The 27,947-nt window shown below is 39.0% G+C and overlaps 1 protein-coding gene across 1 annotated transcript in view; it reads left to right on the top strand.

The window, feature by feature from the left end:
• Positions 1–27,947, top strand: part of LOC149227039 (purple acid phosphatase 23-like) — an 82,252-nt gene that overhangs the window by 37,309 nt on the left and 16,996 nt on the right. The window contains exons 4-5 of the mRNA XM_089377679.1: positions 17,950–18,167; positions 18,420–18,610. Of these exons, the coding sequence (XP_089233805.1) occupies positions 17,950–18,167; positions 18,420–18,610 (409 nt within the window). The remainder of the gene's footprint in view (positions 1–17,949; positions 18,168–18,419; positions 18,611–27,947) is intronic.

Raw genomic sequence — 27,947 nt, 5'->3', positions numbered from 1 at the left:
GGCCAAAACATCTCCCTCTTGGAGAGGAAAACCCACGCAAAATTCTTCTTATAAAGATTCCATTGACGAATACCAAGACCATGACCCTTGACACTTTCTGCCTAAGACATCAATCCTTTCCTCCATCACTGTTGAGATCATCATGATTGCTGCACCATTGAAGCTATCACTTAGATCCTCATTACTGCTTCTAATATCTGCTCCATGACTGATCCTTGATATTTCCATCGAGGTGATCTTTGCACTCTTCATCAAGACTATGATCTTCGATAAACAGATCATGACTTGTGACAACACCTTACTGTAACTTGGGATAATGTGTAACATTATGAGATCATGATCCTTGTTGAGACTGTTCGTCCTAGTCATCAGTATCACAGTTCCCCTCATTATTCCGAGATTGGAACTATCATAGTTGCTTACTGCTCCCTCGAGACTGCAGGACCTGATTTGATTGTCACTGCTCTTTATTATGTTAGGACTGCAGTAGACACAATCATCACTGAAATTTTCTTTAACGTAATTATAATATATCTATATGTTGATACTGAGATAGCACCTTCAGGATCACTGTGAAACCAGGTAAGGTGCCCAGGTCATGGGCTGTGGAACCACATGACAATCACAACAGAAAGTCTAGAAAGCAACCAATCATTAGGGACAATGTTAATTTTAGGTATGTTCTATGCTAGAGCAATTTATTTAAATTTTCACAGTTAGCAATCACATCAACATTAAAGTAAACTGCAGATAGAACATAAATATAAATCGCAGAAGACAAGCCAAGACAAGAGGACACAAGATGTGGTGCTAGCCAGGGACAAACCCCAATGCGGGGAAACCCTTGATCAATTCTTATTTTATGTTCTTCAAAGTTCAGCACAGAGAGAGATAGTACATTTACAACAGAAGTCAACACTTTGACTTATCTAGATCTGAGCATAGATCATCTCCTATAACGATGAGATCAGTTGAAGACATTCTGCTTCAACTGATTCTCCAAGGTGACGGCTTCACCTATCGTAGTGCTGCCTTTCATCCATTTGCTGCACATAACTGTGTGACACCATGCTATACTGTCACATGTGTTGAACCTTGATGACTGAGTTGCTCCTGCTCTCATCATCATGCTGCTCATTATTGATCATGCCCACTGTTTCATTCATCATCATACATCACTGCTTTGATGAGAGGATTATACACCATAGCTGTTCATCCTTATCATTTTCATGATGTCGAGACTGAGTCCTTTTACAGGTTCGCTGTAATACCGAGATCATCTTTATGGCATGACTGTCTTACTGTTCCATCTCCATCCGATGTTTTGTAGCTACAGGAGTATGATGTCAAGACTGTTCTTATTCATGCGAAATTAGCCCAACACTGGAATGCCGAGATTGTTCAAACGTTATGTCACTGTTGTGTCTATACGCTCCAGTTATCCGAGGTCTTGACTGTGACTGCACCTAATACCCAATCGAGGTGCAGTCAAGCCCTAGATTTGGATCTGCTCCTTCATGCGAGAGGAATGCGAGATTGTTACCTCAATTGTTGATGCCCTTAGACAAGTTCTGTTGCTCCTTCATTTCGGATACCCTCATATCTTGCCTGCAACTTCAAGTTTTGACTGCGGCTCCATGTCTAGAATGCGGCCTCATGACAACGACTCCTTTTCCATGTGAAATCACAGAACCATCTGAATATGCGTGAGTTCTGTGCTTCTATGGCTGAGTGAACAGATCTCTGCGTTTAGGGCATCAACTCGTGAACAGGTCTGCGTTTAGATGTCTTCATGACTACGTGGAAAGTGTCAGCGTATTCTCCATGTTGTGCGTATATATTGCTGTCCCATTATAGCGTATGAAATGCTGTGCATATATATTGCTGTCCCATTACAGCGTATGAAATGCTGTGCGTATATATTGTTGACCCATGACCTGTGTATATCACTCTCCATGAACAGCGTAGATATGTCACCATGACCAGCGTATATATGTTTCCATGACCTGTGTATATCAGTCTCCATGAACAGCGTATGACTGTCTCCATGACCAACGTAGATATGTGTTCATGACCAGTGTAGGATAAGGGCATCATCTGCAGCTAGGGCATCCAACGTACTCTTTAGTGTCTCTCATTCTCCAAAAACCCAAGACGTGGAGAGGAGATCCCATAAAGAGTGTGTGTCTAATGACTTCAAATCCTCTTCTATTTATACTAAAAACGTAGAGGTTGAATAGACACGTCAGTTGGGCTTCTGAGCCTACTTAAGATGTTGGCCGACTTAACAATTTGTCCATAACATAAATAAATTCATAACTTCATAAATACTTATCGGAATCAGATGATCTTTAGATCAATCCTACACCTCTCAATGAGAGGGATCCAATAAAAATATCAGCTGCCATAAATAATATGACCCACATGGAGTTTGGCCCTAGTTTCCAATTTAATAGACAATAATCATTTTTTGCATCTAAGTGAACCAAGCTTGAATGTAAAGGACTATTTAATACTTCAAATAAGGCTTCCCTTCCAAAATTAGGGCCTTGAACTCACAATGGTGTTTCCTCCCTAGGTAGGAGTGGCTAAAGAACAACCCTATTAGGTGTTTCCAGACCCCAAGGGGAAGTAACATTTTCTCAGTCTACCCTTAAATTGATAGGTGTTAGTGAATAATGATGGTATGAAGGACAAAATACTTCATGGCCAAGTGCCATGGTCAAAGGGACCAACATGATGGGGATCCACATCCTAAGTGTATAGATGTGAGGAGGGAGCAATCATGGATGCATGAGTTTCCAATTTGGCCTTTGTTTTTCCACCCCTCTTGTGCGCCTTTTACTCTTGCTTGAATTTTCTTTGTATTACTGCTCATAGCTCAAAGGGTTAGAGCTGACTTCTATGATGTATAGTCGTTGTATTACCCCTTAATGATGAGGCAACTCATTACCCATCAGGTTGGGACATGCAAGAGTTCCTTTCATGATTTATAGGAGCAACATTTGCTTAGGAACCGAGGGATGGCCATAATGAGTAAGGTATATCTCGCGCTAGGTTTTTTCCCATGTGCTAATGTATATGTCTCGACCATCTTTTTCATTTCGATATTCTTTTATTTTATTTTGTGGCCATGATATGCTTTTTCCTTTTCTTTTAGCTGCATCAATCTCCCATGGCAAAGTTCTAGGCCCTACCTATGTTTGTGGATGTATGGGTGCCAAATCCCAGAGAACCAATGGTCAGTTGAACCCGAAGAATGGAGGTGGAATCAATGTTATCAGAATCGAACCTGTGATTGAACCAAAAAATCTTGTGGACTGGGAACTGGTCAAAATCAGTCTGGAACCTGTAAAAGAAATGGACCAAAAAACCGGTTGACCAAAAACAAATAAAATAGTCTAATTTTAAAGAAAAACATATATATACATGTGCATCCATATGAATCTAAACCATTTATACACAAATAAGAAAAATTTCTCATTTATATAGCATGTAAGGGTGCCCATAACCAAAATAGCATTGAGTGCAATCTATCCCTGAATCGAAAATACATCAACAAATAAGCTCTAGATGGCCTCTAGCATCCAAAACAAATCATGCTACAATGAATACCTACATATCATCAAAATCATTGCCTAAATTGGGATTTTCGTCATGAATATAACCCTCTAAGCATTAAAATAAGATAGAAAAAATGTAGCATGTCAAGTCATGGTAGAGGAGTTCGACAACCAATACCACTAACATCCAAGCACATAGAGGGATTGGTGCTCTTTATTAAATACTAGTTCCTTACCCTCATACATGACAAAATCCAATGGAAATGTTGCAATCCCCACAATCTTGAAATACTAAAATTCTTAAACATACCATGAATTGCATAACAATAATAGGACCATAGGCTTGAATATTAGGTTGAGGACCATAGGCTTGAATATTAGGCTGGCCTAGGGGAGAATTAGAAGTGGGCTAACCAAATGAAAAAAAAAAAAAATAATAAAAAAAAAGCAAATTTTTACGCTGACTCGGGAAGGTACAAACCGCATTGGAATAGGCTAGTTCATTACCGAACTGGCCTATCCTTGTTCGGACAGGTTTTGGGCCAAAAACGACTGGACTGGCCAGTTCCACCTGTTCTAGTCCGGTTCTGACAACATTGGGTGGAATATGGGCTTGTAATGTAAGATGGAAAGTGGTAAGTATGGAATAACGATTGATGGAATATGTTATCTCAATCAAGTCTTCTCGAGTAGTGCCCCTCCTATACCCATTGGGCCATTAGGGGAGGTCCTATTGGACTAGGATCGAAGATTAAACCCCCATTTAAGGTGAGGGAACAAAATCACAATCAAAACCCCTCCTTCCAGGTCACCCAATAATCCATATCAAATGCACAAATACAAACAAGCATAAGCACCTGATTGCAAAATGAATAAAGTACCTTTTGTTTGGAAGCCCACCTGTGTCCATGTGCTCTTGCTGGATGGGTGAGAAGGTTTATGACTAATGTATGAAATATCCACGAATGCAACAATTGCATATTATTTTCCTAACTGATTAGCAGTTTATTTGTTTACGACAAATACCAAATAATTCACTGATGCATTCTTCACAAATAAAATACGCTGCCAAAGATAAAATTCAGGGACTGAGAAATAGATACACACATAATAATCGGAAAAATTATTTTGGACAAAAAAGTCTTCGAAAAAATCCCGAAGGGAAAACCCATGCAACTGATGAGGGTTTATTTTATTATTATGCAGCAATTTGGAAAGTACAATAATCTGGATGCCCCACTGGCAATCCTCTGGAAAATATTTTGGCTAAATATTCAGGAGATAATTTTCTCCCTTTGCAAATCCACCGGGCCTCCGTTGGCCTGCTCACACTCCTCACTAGAAATGCGCATTGTTGGCCTAGAATAATTCACACGACTTGCTCGCTGGCTCCAAGTGAGTCGTCCTACCTCCCTCTGCCTCTAGAAAAATTCCCTCTACCTTTCAAATGATCTATCCGTCCTGCGATAACTAAAACGATCTCTCTCCGACAATTCGCACTAGGGTTTCTGGTTGCTCACACTGGCTTTTGTGGCCTGTTTTGCAGATAATTCGACCTCCTTCCTCCTGACAATGGAGAACCACTGGAAAACCTTTGGATGCCTCTTCCTCAAATTCTCTGTTGTCCCTCTGTTTGATGTTTGATATCTAGCTCGAACCACGCCCTTGCTGAATCACTACAACTGGATAGTTCGATCTGCCTTGGCTAACTCGCTCTCCCTCTTGTTGTTATTCTCCATCCCATCAACTTGCTCTTATAATCTCTCTCTGGAGTTTCAATGGTCAAGATCTAATCGTGATCGATGGCTAAGATCATCTTAGACTTGATCCAAGTCATTTTCTGGAAGTCTCTAGAGCATAAGTCAATCTACTCAATTAATTCCCCTTAATTAATCAATTTTCCTAAGTTAGACTTAGGCATTTTTTAATTATTAATCAATTAATTTAATTGAGTGGTCTCTAGGTGTTTTCTCCCGAAACCTTTTCTGGGTTTTGGAGATCTTGTGTTCCTGAGCATCTTAGACACAAATCGAGACTAGAACACCTGTTTGATGCTATCATATTATCCAAAAACTAACATGATGCAGGTGGCAAAGATAAATTAGCATGTCATCAACTAGTGGTGGCTATTAAGGGCTACATGGTTGTTTGACTGGATGTGAAGAATGGGAATTTTTTTTCTCCTATAAGGTCACCCACTTTGGTGGGTAATAAGGCATACAACCATGTGGAGGCTCCTCAAAGCCCAACACTCATCTCAGGAAGCCAATGCTGGGGCTGCAGGGTCACATGTGCTCTCAAAACTGGGCTAGACGTCCTCTTTATTGCGTTGAAGAGGTGTTAAGCCATCCCTCAAGGGATCTTTGCTACATGTGTGATGAACCACCTTAAAATTACTCTTAAGATCAAGTGAGATCAACATCATTAGGGACAAAAACTATTGAAGTATCGTAGTGGACCATATTCATGTTAGTTTTTGTAGTATCAGATAGGTCTTCCAGCTAGAGAACTACAATAAGGAGATGGCCAAGGCGAAGACGATGATCCTTGATGGAGTTCGAGATCATATAGTTCCACATATATCTAACAAGAATACTGCCAAAGAAATGTTGGATGTTGTCGCAAAGCTTTTCCAGGATCCTTCTAAGAACCAGAAGATGCTTTTGAAGGAGAAGTTGAGGACTACCAGGATGCAGAAGGGTGAGGGAGTGACTCCTTATCTCATTAGAATTCAGAATGTCCGAGATGAGCTTGCAGCAGTTGGAGAGACACCTCCTGACAGTGAGCTAGTGCATACAACTCTCAACAGTTTCACCGAGTGGGCAACATGTTGGAAAAATTGAGAGGGGGGTTGAATCAATATTTCTTTACAATTGTTATTTTTTACCAGTTTAGATCACTTATAATTAGAACACAGAGTAAACAGTGATAGAATAATAATTTTATTAATCAATGACGAGGACTTCAATCCTCCTTTTACAATAATCAAGTATAACAATAGCTTAGGGCTCCAACCTTGAAGACTCCAATCTTCAATCGACCAGGGTCCAACTTGCAAGGTGCCAAGCTCAACTTGGTCTAGGTGCCAAGCTCCAACTTGGTCTTTATGCAGCTCCAACCTTTAGGGCTCCAACCCTCTCCATTGGCACATGATTCAACCTGATCTTCTTGAGGACTCCTATCCTCTAGGCCCTAGGGTTCCAACCCTTTGCTCTTCAATATGGATTCAACGGTTCTTCAAAACTTCCAATGTATTCTGCAACAAACCATGGTAATGCTCTCAATCAATCTTCAATAATCCTTCTTTCATCAATGACAACTTTATGGTTCTCAAAAAGTGTCTCCACAACTCTTCATGTCACTGAAACAATTTTCTTCAAGGTCACATCATGAGGACTCCCATCAGTGCATTATGATCTCCAAGTGTGCCTTCAAGATTGGCTTAAGTCTTCAATAATTCTTTCCCAATATGTCTTCACAATATCCTCAACAAGGTTCTTAATTTTGACTTCAAGAGGTCTTCATGCAACTCCCCTTTCATCATACTTTCCTGCTTTTGATAATGTGGCACAAGAGAGATGCACATAGTTGCATTTCTTCATGGGACAAACCATCTCCCCTTGCTTGCATAAACTCCTCTTTATCTTATTTTTGGTTATGGAACCCATCAGATGTGTAGTGGGGACAAAGAATCATGTTCTTTAATGGACTTTCACCCCATAACAATATGCATGGTCTTCTTCCTAACTGGCAGATCAACAACATGAGTTGATGCCTTGAGAGTCCAAGACACTTTCTACTTCAGTTTGCCTTCTTCTCCATGCTTGTGTGACTTTATTTTCATGCTTGGGTGTCATGGTTTTAGCTTGTTTAGGAACCCAAGTCAAGTTACAATCACGAGCCATATGTCCAATCTTATGGCATTTGAAGCATTCCATCTTGTTCAGCAATGAGGAAGCATGAATTCTTTTTGCAAAGCTTCTTTTAGGACACTAATGGGGACCATTATATTTGTCCTTGTGGTATGCCCTACAATCCTTTGTCATGTGTCCAAAATTTGTACAAGAATAGCAATAACCAAAAAATATACTTTGGTACCTGCAGGATGGAGCTTGTCTTGATGTACCTCTGAAGTCTTTTTGCCTTGTCACCCTTTGATGATATCCATTGCTTTTTGCATTCTTGACATTATTTGCATATCTTCTTGGAGTAGGGTTTCTTCCAATGTCATCTTGACTCTTCTACCTGCTTTTGCTGGAACTGGGGGCATCAATATTTCTTCTAAGCTTCTCCACATCCTTGTTGTTTGATGTATTAGGGTTTGAATCATTTCTGTTTGAGGGTTCACCTGCATAACCAAGCCCTGATTTATCAAGGGGAGATCTTTGATGACCTAGGATGTCATGTAGGGTTTGAGAGCTCTTTAGATTCTTGTTCAAATGATCAACTTCTTTCCTTAGGAGATCAATTTCTTCTTTTATCATCTTATATTTTTCATCCTTCTTTGCTAGACTGGTCTCCATTTCTTCCTTCATCCTTGTTGCTTCACATGTTTAGGCCTTGAGAGAGGTGATATCTGACTTTAATTTGAAAATCTCTTCATCCTTTTCTTCTAGTTGGCATGTCATGGTTTTTCTTTCCTTTTTTGCTTCATCAACTTGTCCTTCCAAGAGGGCCAAAACTTCCATCACCCTTTGAGCTCCTTGTGCTTGTTTCTTCGCTTCTTCCAACTGAGATTTAAGGGACGAGACCTTTTCCTTGTATTGACCAATATTTGCTTCAAGTTTGTTCAAGTCCTCACGTCCTTGTTCAAGTTGAATTGACAAAATGTCTTCCCTTTGCTTTGCTTTATCCAACTGATTTGTCATGGATATGACTTCTTCATGATTCCTTTTCTTGTTTTGATGCAATTCCTCCTTTAGCTTGGTGAGCTCCTCATCTCTTTCTTGTACTTGAAGCTTGAAAATGTCAACTTCCTTCCTTGTCTTGTCAAGGTCATGGTCAACATCTTGCGCTTGCTTTTTGAGCTCCTTATTTTCTTTTTTCAATTTGCTTATATCTTCTAGGGAAGCTACAAGTTTTGCCTTAAAATATATTTCAACCTCTACTTCAAGAATTTCTTCATCATCATCTTCCTTTATACAATTGGTCCCTTCATTTTTGCTTTCATTTGTCTTCTTTGTTTATCTTGATGCTCTTTGTCATTATCTTTAGCTTCCTTAATGGGTTATGGATTTCTTTCTTGTTTTCCATCATCTTCTTGATTAGAGGTCATGGTCAATGCTCCTTTTGAGTGAAGATCTTGAAGTTTGTCCCACATATCTTTTGTTGATGAACATTTTTCCACTTTGGCCTTAATAGGATCTAGTTGCCCACTCAAGATTCTTTTATTGCTATTGTACTATATTTCTTGGATTCTTCGTCTTCTATTGTACAACCAGAAATCACTGAATCCCAGACTTCAAAACCTTGAGTCATCAAGAGATTCTTTATTCTTGCCTTCCATATTTCAAAGTTTCCATTGAACAATGGAGCTTTCCCAATTTGATTATCCACTAAGGAGGTGACACCTTCAACGGGTTTGCAAGCCTTCTTCCTTGACTTTTCCATTTGTGTTCTAAGGATCTACCTTCAAGCTGTTAGGCTCTGAGTGAAGGCACTGGCTCTGATACCAATTGTTGGAAATACTGGGGGGGGTGAATCAATGTTTTTTTACAATTGTTATTTTTTACCAGTTTAGATCACTTATAATTAGAACACAGAGTAAACAACGATAGAATAATATTTTTATTAATCAATGACGAGGACTTCAATCCTCCTTTTACAATAATCAAGTACAACAATAGCTTAGGGCTCCAACCCTAAAGACTCCAATCTTCAATCGAACAGAATCCAACTTGGTCTTTATGAGGCTCCAACCTCTAGGGCTCCAACCCTATTTTCCACAAGGCTTCAACCTTGTCTTTATGAGGCTCCAACCTCTAGGGCTCCAACCCTCTCCGCTGGCACAAGATTCAACCTAATCTTCTTGAGGACTCCTGTCCTCTTGGGTTCCAACCCTCTGCTTTAGATCTTCAATATGGATTCAACGGTTCTTCAAGGCTTCCAATGTCTTTTGCAACAAACCCTGGTAATACTCTCAATCAATCTTCAATAACCCTTCTTTCATCAATGACAACTTTATGGTTCTCAAAAAGTGTCTCCACAACTCTTCATGTCACTCAAACAATTTTCTTCAAGGTCACATCATGAGGACTCCCATCAGTGCATTATGATCTGCAAGGGTGCCTTCAAGATTTGCGTAAGTCTTTAATAATTCTTTCCCAATATGTCTTCACAATATCCTTAACAAGCTTCTTAATTTTGACTTCAAGGGGTCTTCAACAATGCTTTGCCTAAACCTTCAAAATAGCCTTTCAATCTCAACACAATCCTAGGTCTTCAATGTCCCTTCAACAAGCCTCAATAGTGCCCAACAAGCCTTCAATTTATGCTTCAAGGAATTCCTAAGGATACTCCTTCAAATACTGCTCATAAGTTCTTCAAAGGTTCTACAACTCTACCCTATTCTGTTCTCAAGAGAAGACTTCAACAAGCTCTATTTGTCCAATCCCAATAAATCAACACTTCGACCACGACAACGACAACAACTTCGACCACAGCAACTACGACAACTTCAACCACGACAACTTCAAGCATGGCAACTTCAACCACGGCAACTATGGCATCTTCGACCAAGACAACTACAGTAGCTTCGACCACTGCAACTATGCCAGCTTCAACCACCGCAACTATGCCAGTTTCAACCACGACAAATACGACAGCTTTGACAACAACATCAACGACAACTTCGACCACGACAACTACGATAACTTCGACCATGACAACTACGATAACTTATCTGCTCCTAGCTCGAACCTGTGGGAGACTACTTAACCCAAGAACAATTCCACAAATTTGTCTTCCTTGTGTTTCTAGGCTGCGGCTACTTCTCTACCTCTTGTCTTGTCTCCACCGAAAAATCTGAGCTTGAATGGACGAATTTAGTTTTATATTTATAGTGAGTTTTCCATATTCTGAAGGGACACGTCTCTTTGCCAAGGGTTATGAGCCTACTCAAGTCAGCTTGGACAATTTGACAATTTTTGACATATCCTGATTTCAAAAATTGATCTCTTCAATGGTAAGGAATTAGGAGGCAAGTGAGTACTCATTGGAAAGCTTATGACCTCCTCTATTAGCTGATATAGTATTCCCTTCAAGATATGACCTCTAATGATGGAAATTTAATTTTTCTTTCATCATATGCATATTTTTTTATAACAACCCTATTAAAGAATTTCTTTTATGGAATTAGAGCATCAAGTAGATTAGAATTTTTTCACTATTATGACATGCATGTGATCTTCATGCATTAGGATTGCATACAAGGGCTAGGGTTTCTTTGACATATTCATACATCTAGGCTTTACTAGATTAGGGGTTCATCACATGGGCTTTTAACTCATTAGGATTAGGGCATCATTTATTCATTCTAGGACTTTTAGGTTAACATGAGCATATTTAGGGTTTCATCATATGAATGAGCAATGCAAGGAAATAGACCTAGTTTTTCATCAAATAGCTTTAGGGTTGGTGTCAACAAGAGCTTTTCTATGTATCTAGGGTTTTCATCCTCAACAAGCAATGCTAGGGTTAGAGTTTTGTACTCATATTGACATCAATGACAACTTTACCAACACAACATTCATTCAAGGCATCATTGGGCGAGATCAACTACCTGGATGGGATCAGTTGTGGAGTGATTTCAGGCAGGAGGAGATGAGGCTTTCTCTTGTCGAACGTAATACTAACAACAACAGTAGCAAAGGACCAAAGACTGTGAAAGATCAAATGCTTTAGGTGTGGTTAGTTTGGTCACTACAACACTTAGTGTCCTCAAAGGAAGAAGGACAAGAAGGAGAAGCAGGAGCAAGCAACAACTTCGGTAGAGATCGATAGAACACCTTACTCGCTAAGAGGGAGTGTTAGTTTTTGTAGCATCAAACATGTGTTTTAGTCTCGATTTGCATCAGAGAGGCTAAGAACACGAATTCTTCAAAACCCATAAAAGGTTTCGCGAGATAAGCTTTCAAAACACCTTAATTAAATTAATTAACCATCATTTAAATATTTCCTAAGTCTAACTTAGGAAAACTGGTTCATTAATAGCAATTAATTAAGGAAAGGTGAGAATGCTCTAGAAACTCACATAGATTGAGTTGAGATGATCTTAGCCGTTGATAGAGATCTAATCATGGCCGTGTTAGTTTTTGTAGAATTGGAGGTGTTCTAGTCTCGAAATTTCGTGGAGAGGCTAGAACACAAGTGTTCTTCGTAACCCAAAAATTGTTTCTAAAATTCCATCTAGAAATGTCTTAATTAGATTATTAGCCCATTTTTAATTATTTCCTAAGTCTAAACTTAGGGAAAGAAGTTAATTAATCATAATTAATTAAGATAAGGTGTGAATCATCTGGAAACTCACAGAAATCGATAGAGAATTAATAACCTTGATTAAGTTTTAATCTTGGCCATTGGAGGTCCAACATAAGATCAGTGTTTTTAAAACCTGCCGGTTCTAACCGGTAATCGGTCAAACTGGCTGGTCAACAAGGCCACCGGTTGGAACTGGCTGAAAAACCTGGTCAGGAAGGTGCTTTGGCCGATTTTTCGTCCTAACCGGCCGGTTTAGGATGGAACTGGCCGGTTTGTAGTCAAACCAGCCGGTTCTGTCCTAAACCGACCAGTTACTATATAAAGTTTATGTGAATGTCAAGGTCAGATTGTCAGATAAAGGGGAGAGAGGGTCAAGGTCAAATGTGAAGCTTTCTTACCATCCATGGTCAAAGGAAAGAATCTCACTATGGAAATCTAACTAAAGGAACTAGATTCAACCTAGAGGATATCTCTCTATCTAGAAGAGTTGACCCTCTACCAAAAGCCAGTGAAAGGTGGCCACCTATTGGTTATGTGTAAGTTGTCTCCAGATCACATACAACCACCCCTTCTAGGCCTCATTGCCAAGGGTTGTCCTTACCCCTAATGTTTGAAAAAATTGAGCATCGAAATGGCATTGCACTCTATCCACCTCTTTGTGCCTCTATGCATTGGGAGCATCAAGAAGAAAGATGTAATCCTCTAAGTAGTGCCCAAAAGAAGTGTCGGGACAAAGGATATGAGATCTAAGTCTAAGTGCCTCTCCCAAATATAACACTAGGCAACTGTTGAGCTAGCAACAACTCCCCCAAGTTGTGCCTTTGGTACAAAAGGATAAGAAAAACTTGTATACCCTTCCTGAATTTTTTTAAGCTTCAAGATGTGCAGCTAGTAGAGGTTGTGACTCAAATGAAACAAGCTTGAGTTGGAATCAGCGTCCATTGCCACTTAAAGTCCACCTACATCTTGAAACAACTACATTTTACCTACAAGCTCCTTGTTTCACATTAGATCTTTAGCTTGTGTTGTTTAAAGCCTCTTTGGCATTGAGCTTATGACTTGTGAAATTTGTGGAGTGTTGCTAAGCCTTAATTTTCCATCTACTAGTCCCTCTTTTATATTCACCTCAAGTCTTTTGTTGAAGTTTTCAAGCTTTGACACACCTCCTCGAAAGTTACTCTCATTGTGACACTTTTCATGTCACTTAAACTTAGAACTTGCTAGTCCTAGCAACATTCACTAATTTTTGGCAACCTTCCATCTTTGTAATATGGCATGCATCATCGAAGCTTTTAACTTTTTAATACTTATGACAAGGTGAAAATCTCCTAGACTTCGAACCTTTTAAGCCTATGTCATTTGATCAACTGCCACTATCTTTTGATTTTTTGTATCAACCTATGGCACAAAGTTTGCAAGTTTTGAAGTTCAAAGTTACCACAACATGTTGCACAATGATGTACCTTTGGGTATCAATAAAGGTGCAATAAGACCATAAGAGCCACAAATCAAAAGAAACAAGTTTGGAACTTTCAATAATGTGCATCAGATCACATGTAAATGAAAGATTGAAAACTCCAATCCTTATGATAGGGAGCAAAAGGAAAAGAATTTGCAAATGTTGCATTTTGCAAGCTACTTAAACTTTCAAAAAATCTCAACCTCACAAGAAAGTAAAACTTCAATATCAAGTAAATTGCAACAAGGAAAAGGGCTTATCATGATAAGTTGTAAATGAAAGCGACATGTTGCAAACATCATAACGACTGAAAGATTCAACTCACGCAACAAGACACATAAGAACGACTGAAAGATTCAACTCACACAACAACACACATAAGACGGATCAATAGCGATGCGCCACATCACAAGTTGCAGATCAGGCTGAGGCATCCTCAGACTTTGAACCAGATGATGTCTATGTAGCTCCTGATGATGATCCTGTGTCTAGTAGTGGTGAACATGATGATTGATCTTGTGTACACTGTAGACCTGTAGTAGGCCAATGGCCTCATAGCTTGCAGCATTGTTTTTGGACTTTATAGGCCATTTAGAGCCTCATTGCTTATGTATTTTACTATTTTGTCAATGATATGTATTGCACTCAGTGCCATTTTGATATATTCACCTTTATATGGTATATAAATGAGCAAACTTTGCATATTTTTCTCTATTGGCTTGGAATCATGGTTTTAAATCTTAAAAATAGTTTTGTTTCATTAAAAATTAATTATTTAATGTATTTTTCTAAAACTGGTTCGTTTAGACCTAACCAGTCCCGGTTCGACCGGTTTCGGTCGGTAAACCGGTTCATTAGGTGGACCGGTCCAGCCAACGGTTCCGGTTTTAAAAACATTGCATAAGATTATAAGAAGAAGTTGATGGGTAGATGGAAAACACACTTGAGAAGTTCGATTTTCTAGAGAGCCAAAAGTTGCCTAAAGAGTTCTCACTTCAGAAGGGAAGCATAAACAGTGAGGTTGGAGGAAGATATTCAAATCCAACGAGTGCATTTGCAGAGAGGCCAAGATTTCTCCAAGAGTTGTGCAAAGGTAGCGCAGAGCCTCAAGAAGGCAGTTCGATTTGCTGGGGAAGGAAGACTTTTTCATTTCCAAAGGCCGGACAGAGGTTCCAGAGTGCCAGAGAAGCATTTTCCCAGTGAACAACAAGCAGGACGGCTTGATTAGCAGACGATTAGGGAAACATGTGTGGCAGGAAGCTTCAAAGTGACACCAACCCTGCGCAGGCCCAGTTGAACAACTTGCTTTTCAGTAGCAGTCAAGAATCGGGATTGCTTGGAGTGAGGTTAATTTCCCTCAAGATATTTTTGCCAGTAATTTCTTTGTAGAATTGCCAATATTCAACATCCAGATTGTACTCAAAATTTCTCACTGTTGCATAATAATAAAAACCCTCAGCTGCTCATTTGTTTTCCCAAGTTGGGTTTTTCCGGGGATATTTGTCCAAAAATAACCGTGTTAATTTTTATGTGTGTGTGCTAGCATATTTCTTAGTTTCCAACGCTATTATTTTCCGTAGTTTTATTTGTGAAAGCTGTAGTCTAAGTCATAGGACACGTCGCTCAGGGTCTCGTGTCCCGTATTTCACGTGTCGGACACGAAAACCACCCTAAAACGTGTCAAAAACGTTTTTCTTCGTGTCCTCCAATCAAGACACGTGTTTTGGACGTGTCGAAAACGTGCCCTAACGTTTTTGGTTCTTAGGACACGTGTCCCATGAAAAGTGACATTTAAAACCTACAACATGGTTTATTTTTGGGTTTTTTTTGTCATTGTTCACCACCGAAGTTGAGTTTGCTCGTCGCTGGAATCCAATTTGTTGTGTAGTGTGAGGAATTCCATTAGATTCGAGTGCAATGCTCACAACTTCACATCGACTTGGACCTGGAGATGTAGGAGACAAGCGTTCACATGCTTTGCTGAGAGTTTGGAGCACTTAAATTTCTTGTAAGTTGTGTTATAGCCTACGGAACTTAACTTAATTATACACGAGTGACCACGTATAGATCATGTGTTGAAATAAAAATCCCAGCTCCCTGTCATGTGCTCATTGCTCACTACACCTTCGAGGTCTAAAGGGAGGGAAAGCTCGATTAACGCTCTGGTCAACAATGAAGTTTGAACACATAAATTTATAGTTCATAAACTACCTTATGTGAAGTTTGAACATGATCAAACTTGTTTGAAGTTAATAACAAAAATTATAACATGAATAATGAACATTGAACTGTGAACATCATTGATGTAGTAAATTAATAAACTAATTAGTAAATTACTAAATAGTAAATAGTGTATACTAAATACTAAATAGATATCATCATGATTCATATCTATATGGATCAAGCACTATATATATATATATATATATAAAACGTGTCCCACGTGTCTTGTTTCCGGGGTCGCTACGTTTCGTGTTGAATACTCGTATTTACGTGTCATGTGACTTAGGTTGCAGTGTGATTTATTTAGTATTTGCAGTAGCAAATAAATTGTTAAATTAATTAACAATTAGAAGAAGAATTTGTAGTTGTTGCAATAAAATGTCCGACTTGAAATTTTCACACGCTATTGGTCCATGAACGAGAGATTATAAGAGCAGGTCGATGGGGTTGGAGATAGACAAATGAGAGACACGTCGAGCAAGAGGGAGAGTGAGTTCCTTGGGCAGATTGAGCTATCCAGTTGCAGAGATTTGGCAGGAGAGAGTTCGAGCTAGAGCATCAGTTATTGAGGGATCAACATCAAAGTTTCTGTGAAGTTTCAGTGTCGAAGAGCCAGTAGAAGAGAGGCCACAATATTTCTTCCATGAGGCTGTGCAAGGCCTGCGCAGAAGCTTCAAAGGGCCAGTTCGATTGAGTTGAGAGCGAGATCAATTCATCAGCTAGAGATTGGGAAGAGATCCAAGATGTCAAGCGAATCATTCCCAGAGGTAGAGTCAGGTAGAGAGAGATTTCAGTGAGTTCCAGAGGCAATGCAGAAAGAGCCTGCGCAGAGGCTGACCCAGGGGTTTCGAGTAGCGCAGACAAAGCCAGTTTCAGAGCTTAGATCAGTTGTTGGGTGAGACAAATTGTCTCACTAATATTTTGGCGAGATTATTTTGCTAGAGGATAATCTCCCAGGTGAAGTATGGGAACAAGAGTACAATCGTCAATCATCCAGCTTAGCCTGTGATCCACATTTTGTATGCCCCAAACATTAAATGAAAGCACATGATTACAGAAATGGTTAGTGTACCTTCTGACAGATGATACACCTTCCTTTAAGAAGTATGCTAGATGGGAGAGAGCACTAACTAGAGCATAAGTGGAGAGGTCTGAAGTAAAGCTATCTGTGGATCATCATAGGGCCACTGGCTGGCTGGCTGACCAATACAGAGAAAAAAATTCTCGTTGGGGTTACCCACTTTCGATGGGTAACATGGCCCATTATTATGAGATATCATGAAAATATCTCCACATTGGTTCAAATAAAATTTGGTTCTGGCATGTTTATTGAAACATATAGAAAAACGACGTATAGGTAGGTAATATTCTAACAACTAGCAAGTATATTGTTACTGGTAAGTTCACCAAACCCAGGGTCAACATAGAGATAATTGCCAACATGGCCAACTTCTGCATTCTATCTGTAAATGCCAAATTTTCTTTTCTCAGGTGCTCAGCTGTGTTTTAACAGTGTCATTCAGTAATTATAACTTTTTCCATTTCTATTCATATGATTTCATCCATTTAGTTGAAAATGGTTGACTTTGCAACATCCATGCATATGAGCATGAACTTGATTCTGCAAGGAATGATTAGTGTTTTGTCTGATTCAAGTGAGCCGTTACCTTACTGGTCTGCTCATGAGGTGATCTTCTCTTGCACTTAGTACTTTCTCATGATAGAAGAAATCTGAATTGATCCCCAAATGTCTTTCTATATTTGGTATTTTGTACCTCAGCAACATCTTTATATGATTTATCATCGTCAATTCCTGTTCTTTCTTGCCACAACGCTAATACCTGAACAATCACAATATATGCCTAGCAACTCTTCTTGGTATTATTTCAGAATGATCTTTCTATGTATCAGAATGAAATATATTCACCTCAAGAATGAATACTTATGCTTCGTCTCTACATTAACCAATTCACAAGCCGCTCTATTTAGTTTTGCTGGAATATTTTGCTCCCAGCATCCCTGAATATTCTTGAGATATATGATGCTTTATTTTAGACTGACTATTTGGACCTTTCAAATGTTAAATAATGATTGATGACATCAATTAGATTGTACTTTCCTTCCATCTGGATTCATGACGAGGGGTCAGTTTGACATAAATTTTCGTACAGCTACGAGTCATGCACTTGTGTTTTCTAGATTAACCAATTTTTCTATCTTGCTCAGATTTATGGAGCCCTTGACCTCAAGAGTGCCTATGATGGTGATAGAAGGAAATCATGAAATAGAGCCTCAAGCAGAAGGGGAAACATTTGCTTCTTACAAGGCTCGGTTTGCAGTCCCATCTCAAGAATGTAGCTCAAACAGTAGTTTCTACTACTCTTTTAATGCCAGTGGAATACATTTTATCATGCTGGGAGCATATGTGGACTACAACAAAACTGGTAGACATTTGCCTCTAAGCTGTAAAATAACACATTTCATGCAAAACTTGGTGCGTGTAAGATTCATATTTGCCTTGAAGGACACGTGTCTTATAATGCTAGCATTGTGTAGTAATCAAGATAGCAGCATGCACGGTGGAAAAAATTACGTTAGGGGGTTTTGAAACTTTGTATTGGTGATGAATGTGTGGAACCATGAGAAAAACTATACTTTTAAAATAATCCATTAGTTTATTTGCTGCTGTTATTTAGGCATGCAATATGCTTGGCTGAAGCAAGATCTGGCGAATGTAGATCGTGAAGTTACACCATGGCTAGTTGCAGCATGGCACTCTCCCTGGTATAATAGCTATTCTTCACATTATCAGGAATTTGAGTGCATGAGGCAAGAAATGGAAGAACTTTTGTATGGATTTGGTGTGGACATAGTCTTCTCTGGACATGTAAGTCATTATAGCAGCCACTTTGCATGCATCATATAAAACTTCTTTGACATACAACATAAAAGGTTTAGTTAAAAGGAGAAAGGAAATGGAAATAACAGATGTCTAACAGAACCATAAGCATGTGTTTGGATTATAGATTATTTTATCGTATTTTTCCGTTGCTTTTATCATCAGATGCAGACTTAGTATTGTCATCAGCACCTCTATTGGAAGGGAAATTTTTTATGGAAATAACTTAGCATAAGTTGATCTCAAAGCCAGAGCACCACACTGGGATCTGTTCGTACTTTATTGCAAATGTATCTTTGTGAACCTAGGTCATGACTCATAACTATAGATAAGTTAATCCTGGTTTGAAGGGTAACAATAGTTAAGAGTATCATTTAGGTTTGTAATTTATCAACCGGCTTTAAGGTAAAATTAGTTAAATTAAGCATATCCAGGTTAGTTCAGTGGTCTGCATTAAGAGTCATGCAATATATGACTTATTGAGACCCTGTTTCATTATATATGTGTATAATTTGGACTTGGAAAGGAATCACTTTCAAGTTTCAATATGTGGTAGACACGACTGGATCTGAAGATGCAAAAGTAACTTTCAAAACCTGAATTTTTTAATTTTTTGATAGTGCCTTCTTTTTCCATGTTCTTTGGAAATTTAGTTGTCGTTGTAGTAGTTCAGCAAAGGAAGTATAAGAGATTGTCAGTGGCATCTAAGAAGAGGAAAATTGGAAATCATAGCTTTCAGAAAGCTTGCATTTGCTTGAAGAAAAGCATTCTAACCTTTAAGATTTGTGGGACAGATTGAGGAGCCCCATGTTGTCTGATATATTTCTGGCTTGGAGCAGAGGTATTACGAGTTACAAAAGTTGATAGAACTGTATTCTTGCATTTGGAAAGAAGAAAACTGTGTACCAAAATTCTTAAGGGAAAATTAGATTTACACAAATGTAACTGAAGTTTTTGACACTATGCAAAAGAATTGATTACTAAAATAAAACAAGTATTCCAAATATTTAGAATCCTTGACCAAATTGTTATGCTGCCAGTTGGCTTGAAGTCTTTTCCTAGAATAAAAACCCAATGGTACTAGACAGATGTGTAACAATATTATGAGATCTTTCAATAATCTGTGGATTCATTCTATTATAAAATCAATTATAAAGAAGAAATTGAAAAAAGTCATGAAAAATGATAAACTGATAAGGGAATAAACAATCACAGCCGGGCTTAGTTTCGGTGGTTGGAGCAGATCGTGGGTTCCTATCTACATGGTTGAAGTAGGGTAGAGAGGGAGGTCTTACGTTAGTCCCTTGTGTTATTTGTATCATGCCTAAGGTTGAGGCTGGGCTTGGTTTAAGTGATGTGGCTACCTAGGGGAGTATTCTTGTAGTGAAATGGGTGGTTCATTATGTGGAAGTGTTTGGCCCTTGGTAGGTGCTATTATTCATTGGTTAACTTCAATGTAGCATGTGAGAAAGGTTTGGGGTTTTTGGACACATGCAGCATTATTTCTTCACCCCCCACTTGTTCTAGGTTCTCGGCTTGTTGATTCTCAAGAGTATTTGGATGACTAGGATAACTATGGGTTGTTTGTTTGATTCAATGGAACACCAAGGACAATAGATCAGGATGGGATTTCGCAGGGTGCCCTTTTTGGTGTTGGACGATGTAAGGGTGTTGTATTACAGAGATGCTCACTTCTAGGCTTGTCATCTGAGTAGGAAGGGCATCTTCTTTTGGTAGGACTTGTGGGATTTAGCAGCATGTTCTTTAAAGAATTGGTGTTCTTTGATGCATGAATTTTATTTGCTCCCTTCAAATCATCTTGTTACCCCTTTTTAGTAGGAGTACCTATATTCAATGTCACACGGTTCGAGTTCGAGTTCGAGTTCGACAATGATTAAGTTCGATTCGAATTCGAATTTTTCGATCAGGTTCGAATGAGGTTCGGCATTAGGTTCGACTATACATATTTTTCAATATATATATATTTATATTTATATATCTATATATGACAAAATAATAGAAAATTCAAAATCGATCCATAAACACATGAACATAAATTCTTATTAGTAAACATACAAAATTAAAAGAGAAATAAATTTTAAAAAATCTAGAAAAAAAAATATATTATCAATATATATCAAAAAGCTAACAGCCGTATATATATACAACAAAAAGCTAACAGCCGGACTACGCACAATCGTCACCGCTACTTACAGAGCGGACCCATTGTGCGACTGTTTCCCATTTTCTCCGTCAATACGAATGAATCTTATCTTGCCGGACGACGCACAACCGTCACCGCTACTTTATTCGGTAAATAAAACAGAGCGGACCCATTGTCCGACACTTTCCCATTTTCTCAGTCAATACAAATGAATCTTATCTTGCTTTCAGTATTTTCCACATACATATATTTATTTAAAACAGGGACCGACGATGTCTTGGTTGATATCGATGCTATCCTTACGCACCATCATTCTCCGCGCTGCAGTCAATTCTTGGGGGTCCGCGCCATCACGATATTTCTTTCTTACCATATCACATCGCCATCACGATATTTCTTTCTTACCATATCACATCTCATCTCTGCAACTATTTGTTTACCGATAGTGACGTTGAATAAGACTGGCCAAATACTTGGGGAGGGCGCGCCATCATGATATCTTTATTTCTTACCAATTCGCGTCTCAGTTCTTTCAGTATTTTGGGTAAATTTTTCCAACACTGATATTGAATAAGAATTCAAATATTGAATAAGAATTCAAAGAATTCAAATTCGCCGAACCTGAACGAACCTCAGATTTTTTTTACGGGTTCGGCGAATTTCGAACCTGAAGCTTCAGGTTCGCCGAACCCGGTGACTTAGCCTATATTGTACCATTTCTTCACACCATTGTATTCTTGTAGCAAAATGGGTGGTTCATTATTTGGAAGTGTTTGGCCCTTGGTAGGTGCGATTATGTCATTGGTTAGCTTCAAGGTAGCATGTGAGAAAGGTTTGGGGTTTTTTGGACATGTGCAATATTATTTCTTCATCCCCCACCTGTTCTAGGTTCTCGACTTGTTAATTCTCAAGAGTATTTGGATGACTTGGATGATGATGGGTTGCTTGTTTGATTCGTTGAAACATGAAGGACAATAGAGCAAGATGGGATTTCACTAGATGTCCTTTCTGGAGTTGGAGGATGTATGGGTGTTGTATTATAGAGATGCCTCACTTCTAGGCTTGTCATCTGAGTAGAAAGGGAATCTTCTTTTGGTAGGACTTGTGGGATTTAGCAACATGTTCTTGGAAGAATTGGTGTTTTTTGATGCACGAATTTTATTTGCTCCCTTCAAATCATCATGTTACCACATTTTTTAGTAGGGGTACCTATATTGTAGCATTTTTTCACACCATTGTAAGCCCAAGGTCACAAGTCAAAAGCCATGAACAACCATGTGAGTCCCTATATAAGGTATACCTTGTGTCATGTTGAGTCTTGTTGTTTTGGTCAGACCATGTCCCGCCCCTTTGAGTTCATCTATGTTTCCTTTTGTCCTAGATAGGCTTGGAGGGCCTTAGGTGAGCTTATATGTGGAATCATGGTTTTATGGGAGTCTGGTTTTGTAAGGATGATCATTGGTGTATGGGCTAGTCTAGCCCGCATCAAGGTGCACCTGTCTTTCCACATGGTTATGAGCAACGTTGCACGAAACGGGGACGTTTTTTGGAAGCAGGGACGTGGAAGCTTCATTTTCTAAAAATCTAGGAAGCGAAGCGTCTCAGAAGCGCCTACTATATATATATTGCATTTATATCCAAAACAAACATCCCAAATACCAAATTAGTTGTAGAAGACATGAAAACATACATATTTTTTACATAAATCAAGATAAATATGGCATCCATGATTCCATTGTACATCAATGATTAATTATTCGAGCATCAACCATCTATATTCTAGCAATTGCAAACATACATCAAATTTTTAAGCATATTATAAAACATAAAACATAAAGCCTATTATCTAGCAAGTGAGCAACTGTCAACATTAGTCATGTCCAAAATTCAAATAATAATGTTTACAAAATAGGCCACTTGGCCACCACCAAGACAAAAAGGTTCAAATTCACAGCAAGCCTACAAGTCTAATGATTAATGTATGACAAAAGTAGTAAATTGTGAATATATATACTAATCTCTCCTCCTTCCACCACGAAGAGTAGGGTCCTCCATGTGGTGGCAATGAAGAAGATGGTGCTCATGGAAGTTGCGGCATTGAAACTGATGAAGACGAAGCCCCTGCTGTTGGTGTTGAACCATGGAACCTAAGAACCAAGGGACCATATGGGGGTGGCATCTCAACTCGATCATCATCATCTTGGAATCGCTCAAAAAATTCATACAAAAAAAAACCACTAGTTAACAAAAAAATTAAAAACAAGAATTAGAGAAATGCTTTATAAGCAAAATTGACACATTTGAATTCAATGGACATACCACTTATTGACTGAATTTTGAAATTCATACCAAAATGGACATACCTAGATAAGAGCATCCTCTAATTTCTCTAATCGCAACACTCCATCCTCCAAATTAGGCTCCTCTAGATTCCTATCCCAAACCTTAAGGTCTTTATTAGTCTTTGCATCATCACAGTAATGGGACAACAATCACAAGTTGTAATGAACATAAACCAAGCTCTCTGCCCGGTCTAAACTCAACCTGTTCCTTTTAACACTGTGGATGAAAGAATAAGAGCTCCAACACCTCTTTGCAGAAGAAGTGTTTACCACCTGTGATAGCACCTGCAATGCCAAAGTCTGTAGAAGTGGAGTAGCACCTACATGCATGTTCCATCACTTGAGAAGAAAAACTCTCTCGATCTCTAATTGCATGCATGCTTCCAAATGGACCAGTGCTAAGCGTATAGTTGCTCAACTGTTTTTGTACCATGGCAACCTCCTCCTCATCAGGGACTAATTTATCCAATGCAATCATATATTTTTCTAGAACCTTTGGATCTGGGTGTGGTTTTCTCCTCCTCCCCCCTAGGCGCAGGTGTTGAAAACCATGATAGATGATAGTATTTAGGTGTCAAAACATATGCTAATGCATGCAATGGAACATTTAGCATTTCCCATCGATTTTCCACCTCTACACGAATATAATTGTACAAGGTGATATCTCTAGGCTCAACAATGTCTTTAATTTGTCTCAACATGTTATCCATTTGCTCATACACCTCCCCAATTATTGGCCGATTTGAATCTGCAAACTTGATTATGTAATAAATTGGTTTGGTGATTTGTAAAACATATTTAACTTGTGACCAAAATAACTTGTCAAGAATAGTGTCCTTGGCTACATTAGCACCATCTCTATCAGTGTTAATTTCCTCCCATGATTCAGAGGTCACCATATTAGTTAATGCTTATCTCACCTTCACTAGCCGCTTAAAGGTGAGGTAATAACGTGCAAATCTTGTTTTTGCAATTTTAAGCAACTACAACTTGGAGTAAGTGCCATAGAAGTAGTTTACCCTTGTATGCCCTATGATAAATTTAATGAGTTGCTTCCGTCTCGTGTAAAGCTCATTAATCCACCCACATTCTTTATGCTTCACAATATCATGATTCAAAAGGTTCAATGTGTGCACCAAGCACCGAGACCAAAAGATGTGTGGATGAGTACGCTCAATAACTTTTCCTACTGCCTTACAATTTGTTGCATTATCTGTGATCACTTGAACCACATTATTCGGACCAACATCTCTGATTGATTGCAACAGGAGATCTGCAATGTTTTGGGAACTTGCATTGATGGAGGAGGAGTCATGACATGTAATAAATACTGCACCACTAACAGAAACACCAAGAACATTGATCAAATGTTGGTTTCTAATATTTGTCCACCCATCTGATACAATGGATACCCCACAATCCACCTACTCATTTGTAAAACGTGTCAAAGCTCTTTGAACCTTTGCTTTTTCTCTTTCTAATAACATTGTTCTAGCTTTCTCATAGTTGGGGGCTTGTATCCTTTTGGGGCTTCATTGACGGCCTTTACCATTTCATGCCAATAGATAGAGTGAAGCACCTTGAATGGTACATCGCAAGCACAAAGAAATCGGACTATCTTTCCATCCACATCATCCCTCCTAGCAACATTCAGGAAATTCCGTATTGTTCTTTTACCTCTAGAGCTTGCAGAAGTACCATGAGGAGATGAGCTACCAAATCTAGAGGTTGCACTTGATTCACACTGAGTATTTTGTTTCTTTCTTTTTTGTTGTGCAACCTCCTCTATTTGGATGTATTTTCTTCTTTGTTCAACTGAAATGTTTGGGCAAATTTGTATCACCACAACACCCTTTTTATCATCACTGTCCATCATCCCACAAAGATGCCTCGTCACGCGGGTATATGAACCACTAAATGGTTTTTCTCCATGACAACCATGAGGGCACAAAATTTTGTAGCTTCCACCACCTTTTCCCCCTTCAAGTTTGGTCACATAGTTCCACAAGGGTGTCAATGCAGCTTTCCTCTCTAGTGTTTCAATGTTCCCTTCAGGTTCATCCCCTTTCTCTTCAAACCCATCCTCCTCATCATACATTGGGTCACTCAAATGGGGACCACTATCCTCTTGTTCTTCTTCCCTTCTATTCATACTCCCCTTTTCCATCATTAAAACGAAAAGTGGAATGATACATAGAAGCCAAAAGAACACCATCTTGGAATATGAATATAGGTGGTGGACAACCTAAACTTAAATGAGCAAGAAGAAAGAATGGGAAAGAGTAGGAGAGGGAGAAGAAAAATACAAAAATCAATTACAAAAAAATGAGGGAGTTTGGAGTTTGCACTTACCTCTTTAGCTCTTGTAGATGGAAGCTTTTTTTTACATCTCCAAGCTCCTCCTCCTTCTTCACTCCTCCAAGCTCTCCTCAAGTCTCTCCTCTCTTTCTCCTCTCTTCTCCTCTCTTCTCCAAGCTCTCAAAAAATACAAGTGAGCAAATTGTTAGGATATTCCGACACATAGGATATAGTTAAGTTCAACTTGGTCTAGTATAGAGTTAGGTTAGAGTTAGGTAAAGTGTGTTTCTTTACCGTTGTACATTTTGTAACTTACAATCCGACGGTCACGATATGTAGTGATCCGACGGTTCACTCTCACCTCGGTATTACCGACACTTGATCCGTGGCTTGACACCCGATTGGTCCATGAGTTCTATTTAAAGCGCATGGAGGGTCATTGTTCGGGTAATCCGTGCATGAGAGAAGCTTATGTAAATTTTCATTCTTTGATTAATAAATTGCCTGTAGTACCCACGTTGGGACAGGCCGTGGACTGTTTCCCTCCTTGCACTCTGAGGGTTTTAACCACGTCAAAAATACTGGTGTATTGATTTGAGATCTGGTTGTGAGCGGTGTCCTTTTGGTATTCTTTCTGTGGAACTTACCCTGTAAATTCCTACATGGTATCAGAGCTATTTGAGGGCCGCGTCCGTTGGTGATCCAAATCTGAAGCCGGTAGAACTGCATGCGGCTGTCGTTTCCTAGATCTGCTGTTTCTGACTGCTTTCGGGCCGAGAGGACTGCTCTGTTGCGTTCGGAGCATCTGTTCCAGTGAGGAACCCCTTTCGTTTCACGCGAAAAGGTTTCCGGTAGCCCTAGCTGCGTCATTTTTCAGATCGGGAGGTATACAGTGTTTCTTTTGCAGTTTACTGTTATTTTCTCTCTGCTTATTTCGGTCTCAGTTTATTTAGCCTTTTTTTTAACCGGATCTATACCTTTCATTTCTGCGTATGCTCTTTGCCCTGCGACTCTGTGCGATCTGGGCAAATCAGAAACAGAAAGGAAGGATTTTTCTCATGCGTATGCTCTTTTCCCTGCACCTTAGTGTGATCTCGGAAAATCAGAAACATTGAGAAAAATATTTAGTTTTTCGGCTAAAGCTAACTTTGAGATTTTTTTTAAAAATTTCTAGTTTTTTGGCTAAAGCTAACTTCGAGCCGCAAGGTTCGTTTTTCTTTGCATATTCGTGTTGGGTTTTGTGTTTTGTGTTTTGTAGGGAAAAAGAGCTTTCTCAAGGCAAGCACGCAAACCAAGGCCCCCCCCCTCCCTCTCTCTCTCTCTCTCTCTCTCTCAAATTTTTTGTATAGATCAATTGGTTCAAAGCTATTTTAAGAGAGTAGAGGTCTTGGGTTCAAGTCTCCATTTTTTGGGGCGGATTTTTTCATTCCCGCACATTCGTGCACTTTGCCGGCAACGTCAACAATTTTTTTTTTCAAAAAGCCATAACTTCTTCATCCGAAAGCCTTTTTCAGAGCCGTTTTTTTTAAAACCGCCTATTTTTTCGAGATCTATCCGTTGGAACACTTACTTTCAGCATCTTCAGCTTCAGTTTTTTTTAAAATGGAAAGTCCATGCCAAGTCATTCTTGACAGCACTAACTACTTCCAATGGGTAGAATACATGGAAGATTTACTTAGAAGTAAAGGTCTCTTCAGAATAGCCACAAACCAAGAGAAGAAACCAAAAGATGAAGACAAGGCGGCAAAATGGGAAAATAGACAAGATCAAGCACGTGGTTTGATAGGGATGTCTATTTCTCCTGATCTTAGATTCCACATTGCAGGACTTGAGACTCCTCATGAAGCATTAGAAAAACTTGCTAAAGTTTTTGGGATTAAAAATGAAATTAGAGCCCATCAACTTGAAAATGAGCTGCTTACTTTGGATCCTAATAATTTTTCTTGCATTGAAGATTTCTTGTCCAAATTCAAGACCCTTAGATATCTCTTGGAAGGTGTTAAAGTTAAGAAAGAAGATGGTAACCTTATTTATTCCATCCTTACTAAGTTGGGACCAGCCTACTCTGTATTTGTTTCCACTTTCCATTCTACAAGGAAAGCTTTCATTTGTCAAGGACAAGACTACAAGGCCCCTTCCTTTGACTCCTTTTGTGATTCCTTAATAAGAGAACAAGAAAAACTCTTACACCTTGGTCTTCTTAATCTTGGAAACTCTTCCACGAAAGCGTTAGCCGCCCAGCAACAACCAAATTCAAAGAATCCTAAGAAGTCATATCCGCAAAAGAATGGTCCTAAACCATCTCAGCCTCAACATGAAAGATCATTTCAGCAAAATGATAAGACCAATAAAAACAAATGGAAGAAGACTGATAGACATTGTAACTTTTGTAATCGAGATGGCCACTTAGAATCTAAATGCTTTAAGAAGATGGAAGCCTTGGAAGCCGCAATGAAGAAACATAACATCCATGTGGAGCCTACTTCAACTTCAACTTCCGGAATGGCACTTTCTGCATCTC

This window comes from Pinus tabuliformis, chromosome J, assembly GCF_031772625.1.
Source record: "Pinus tabuliformis cultivar Carrire ecotype Pingquan chromosome J, CPIR1, whole genome shotgun sequence".
Lineage (NCBI taxonomy): Eukaryota > Viridiplantae > Streptophyta > Pinopsida > Pinales > Pinaceae > Pinus > Pinus tabuliformis.
The sequence above is the reverse complement of the archived record's forward strand: the minus strand, read 5'-3'. Positions and strand labels throughout refer to the sequence as shown.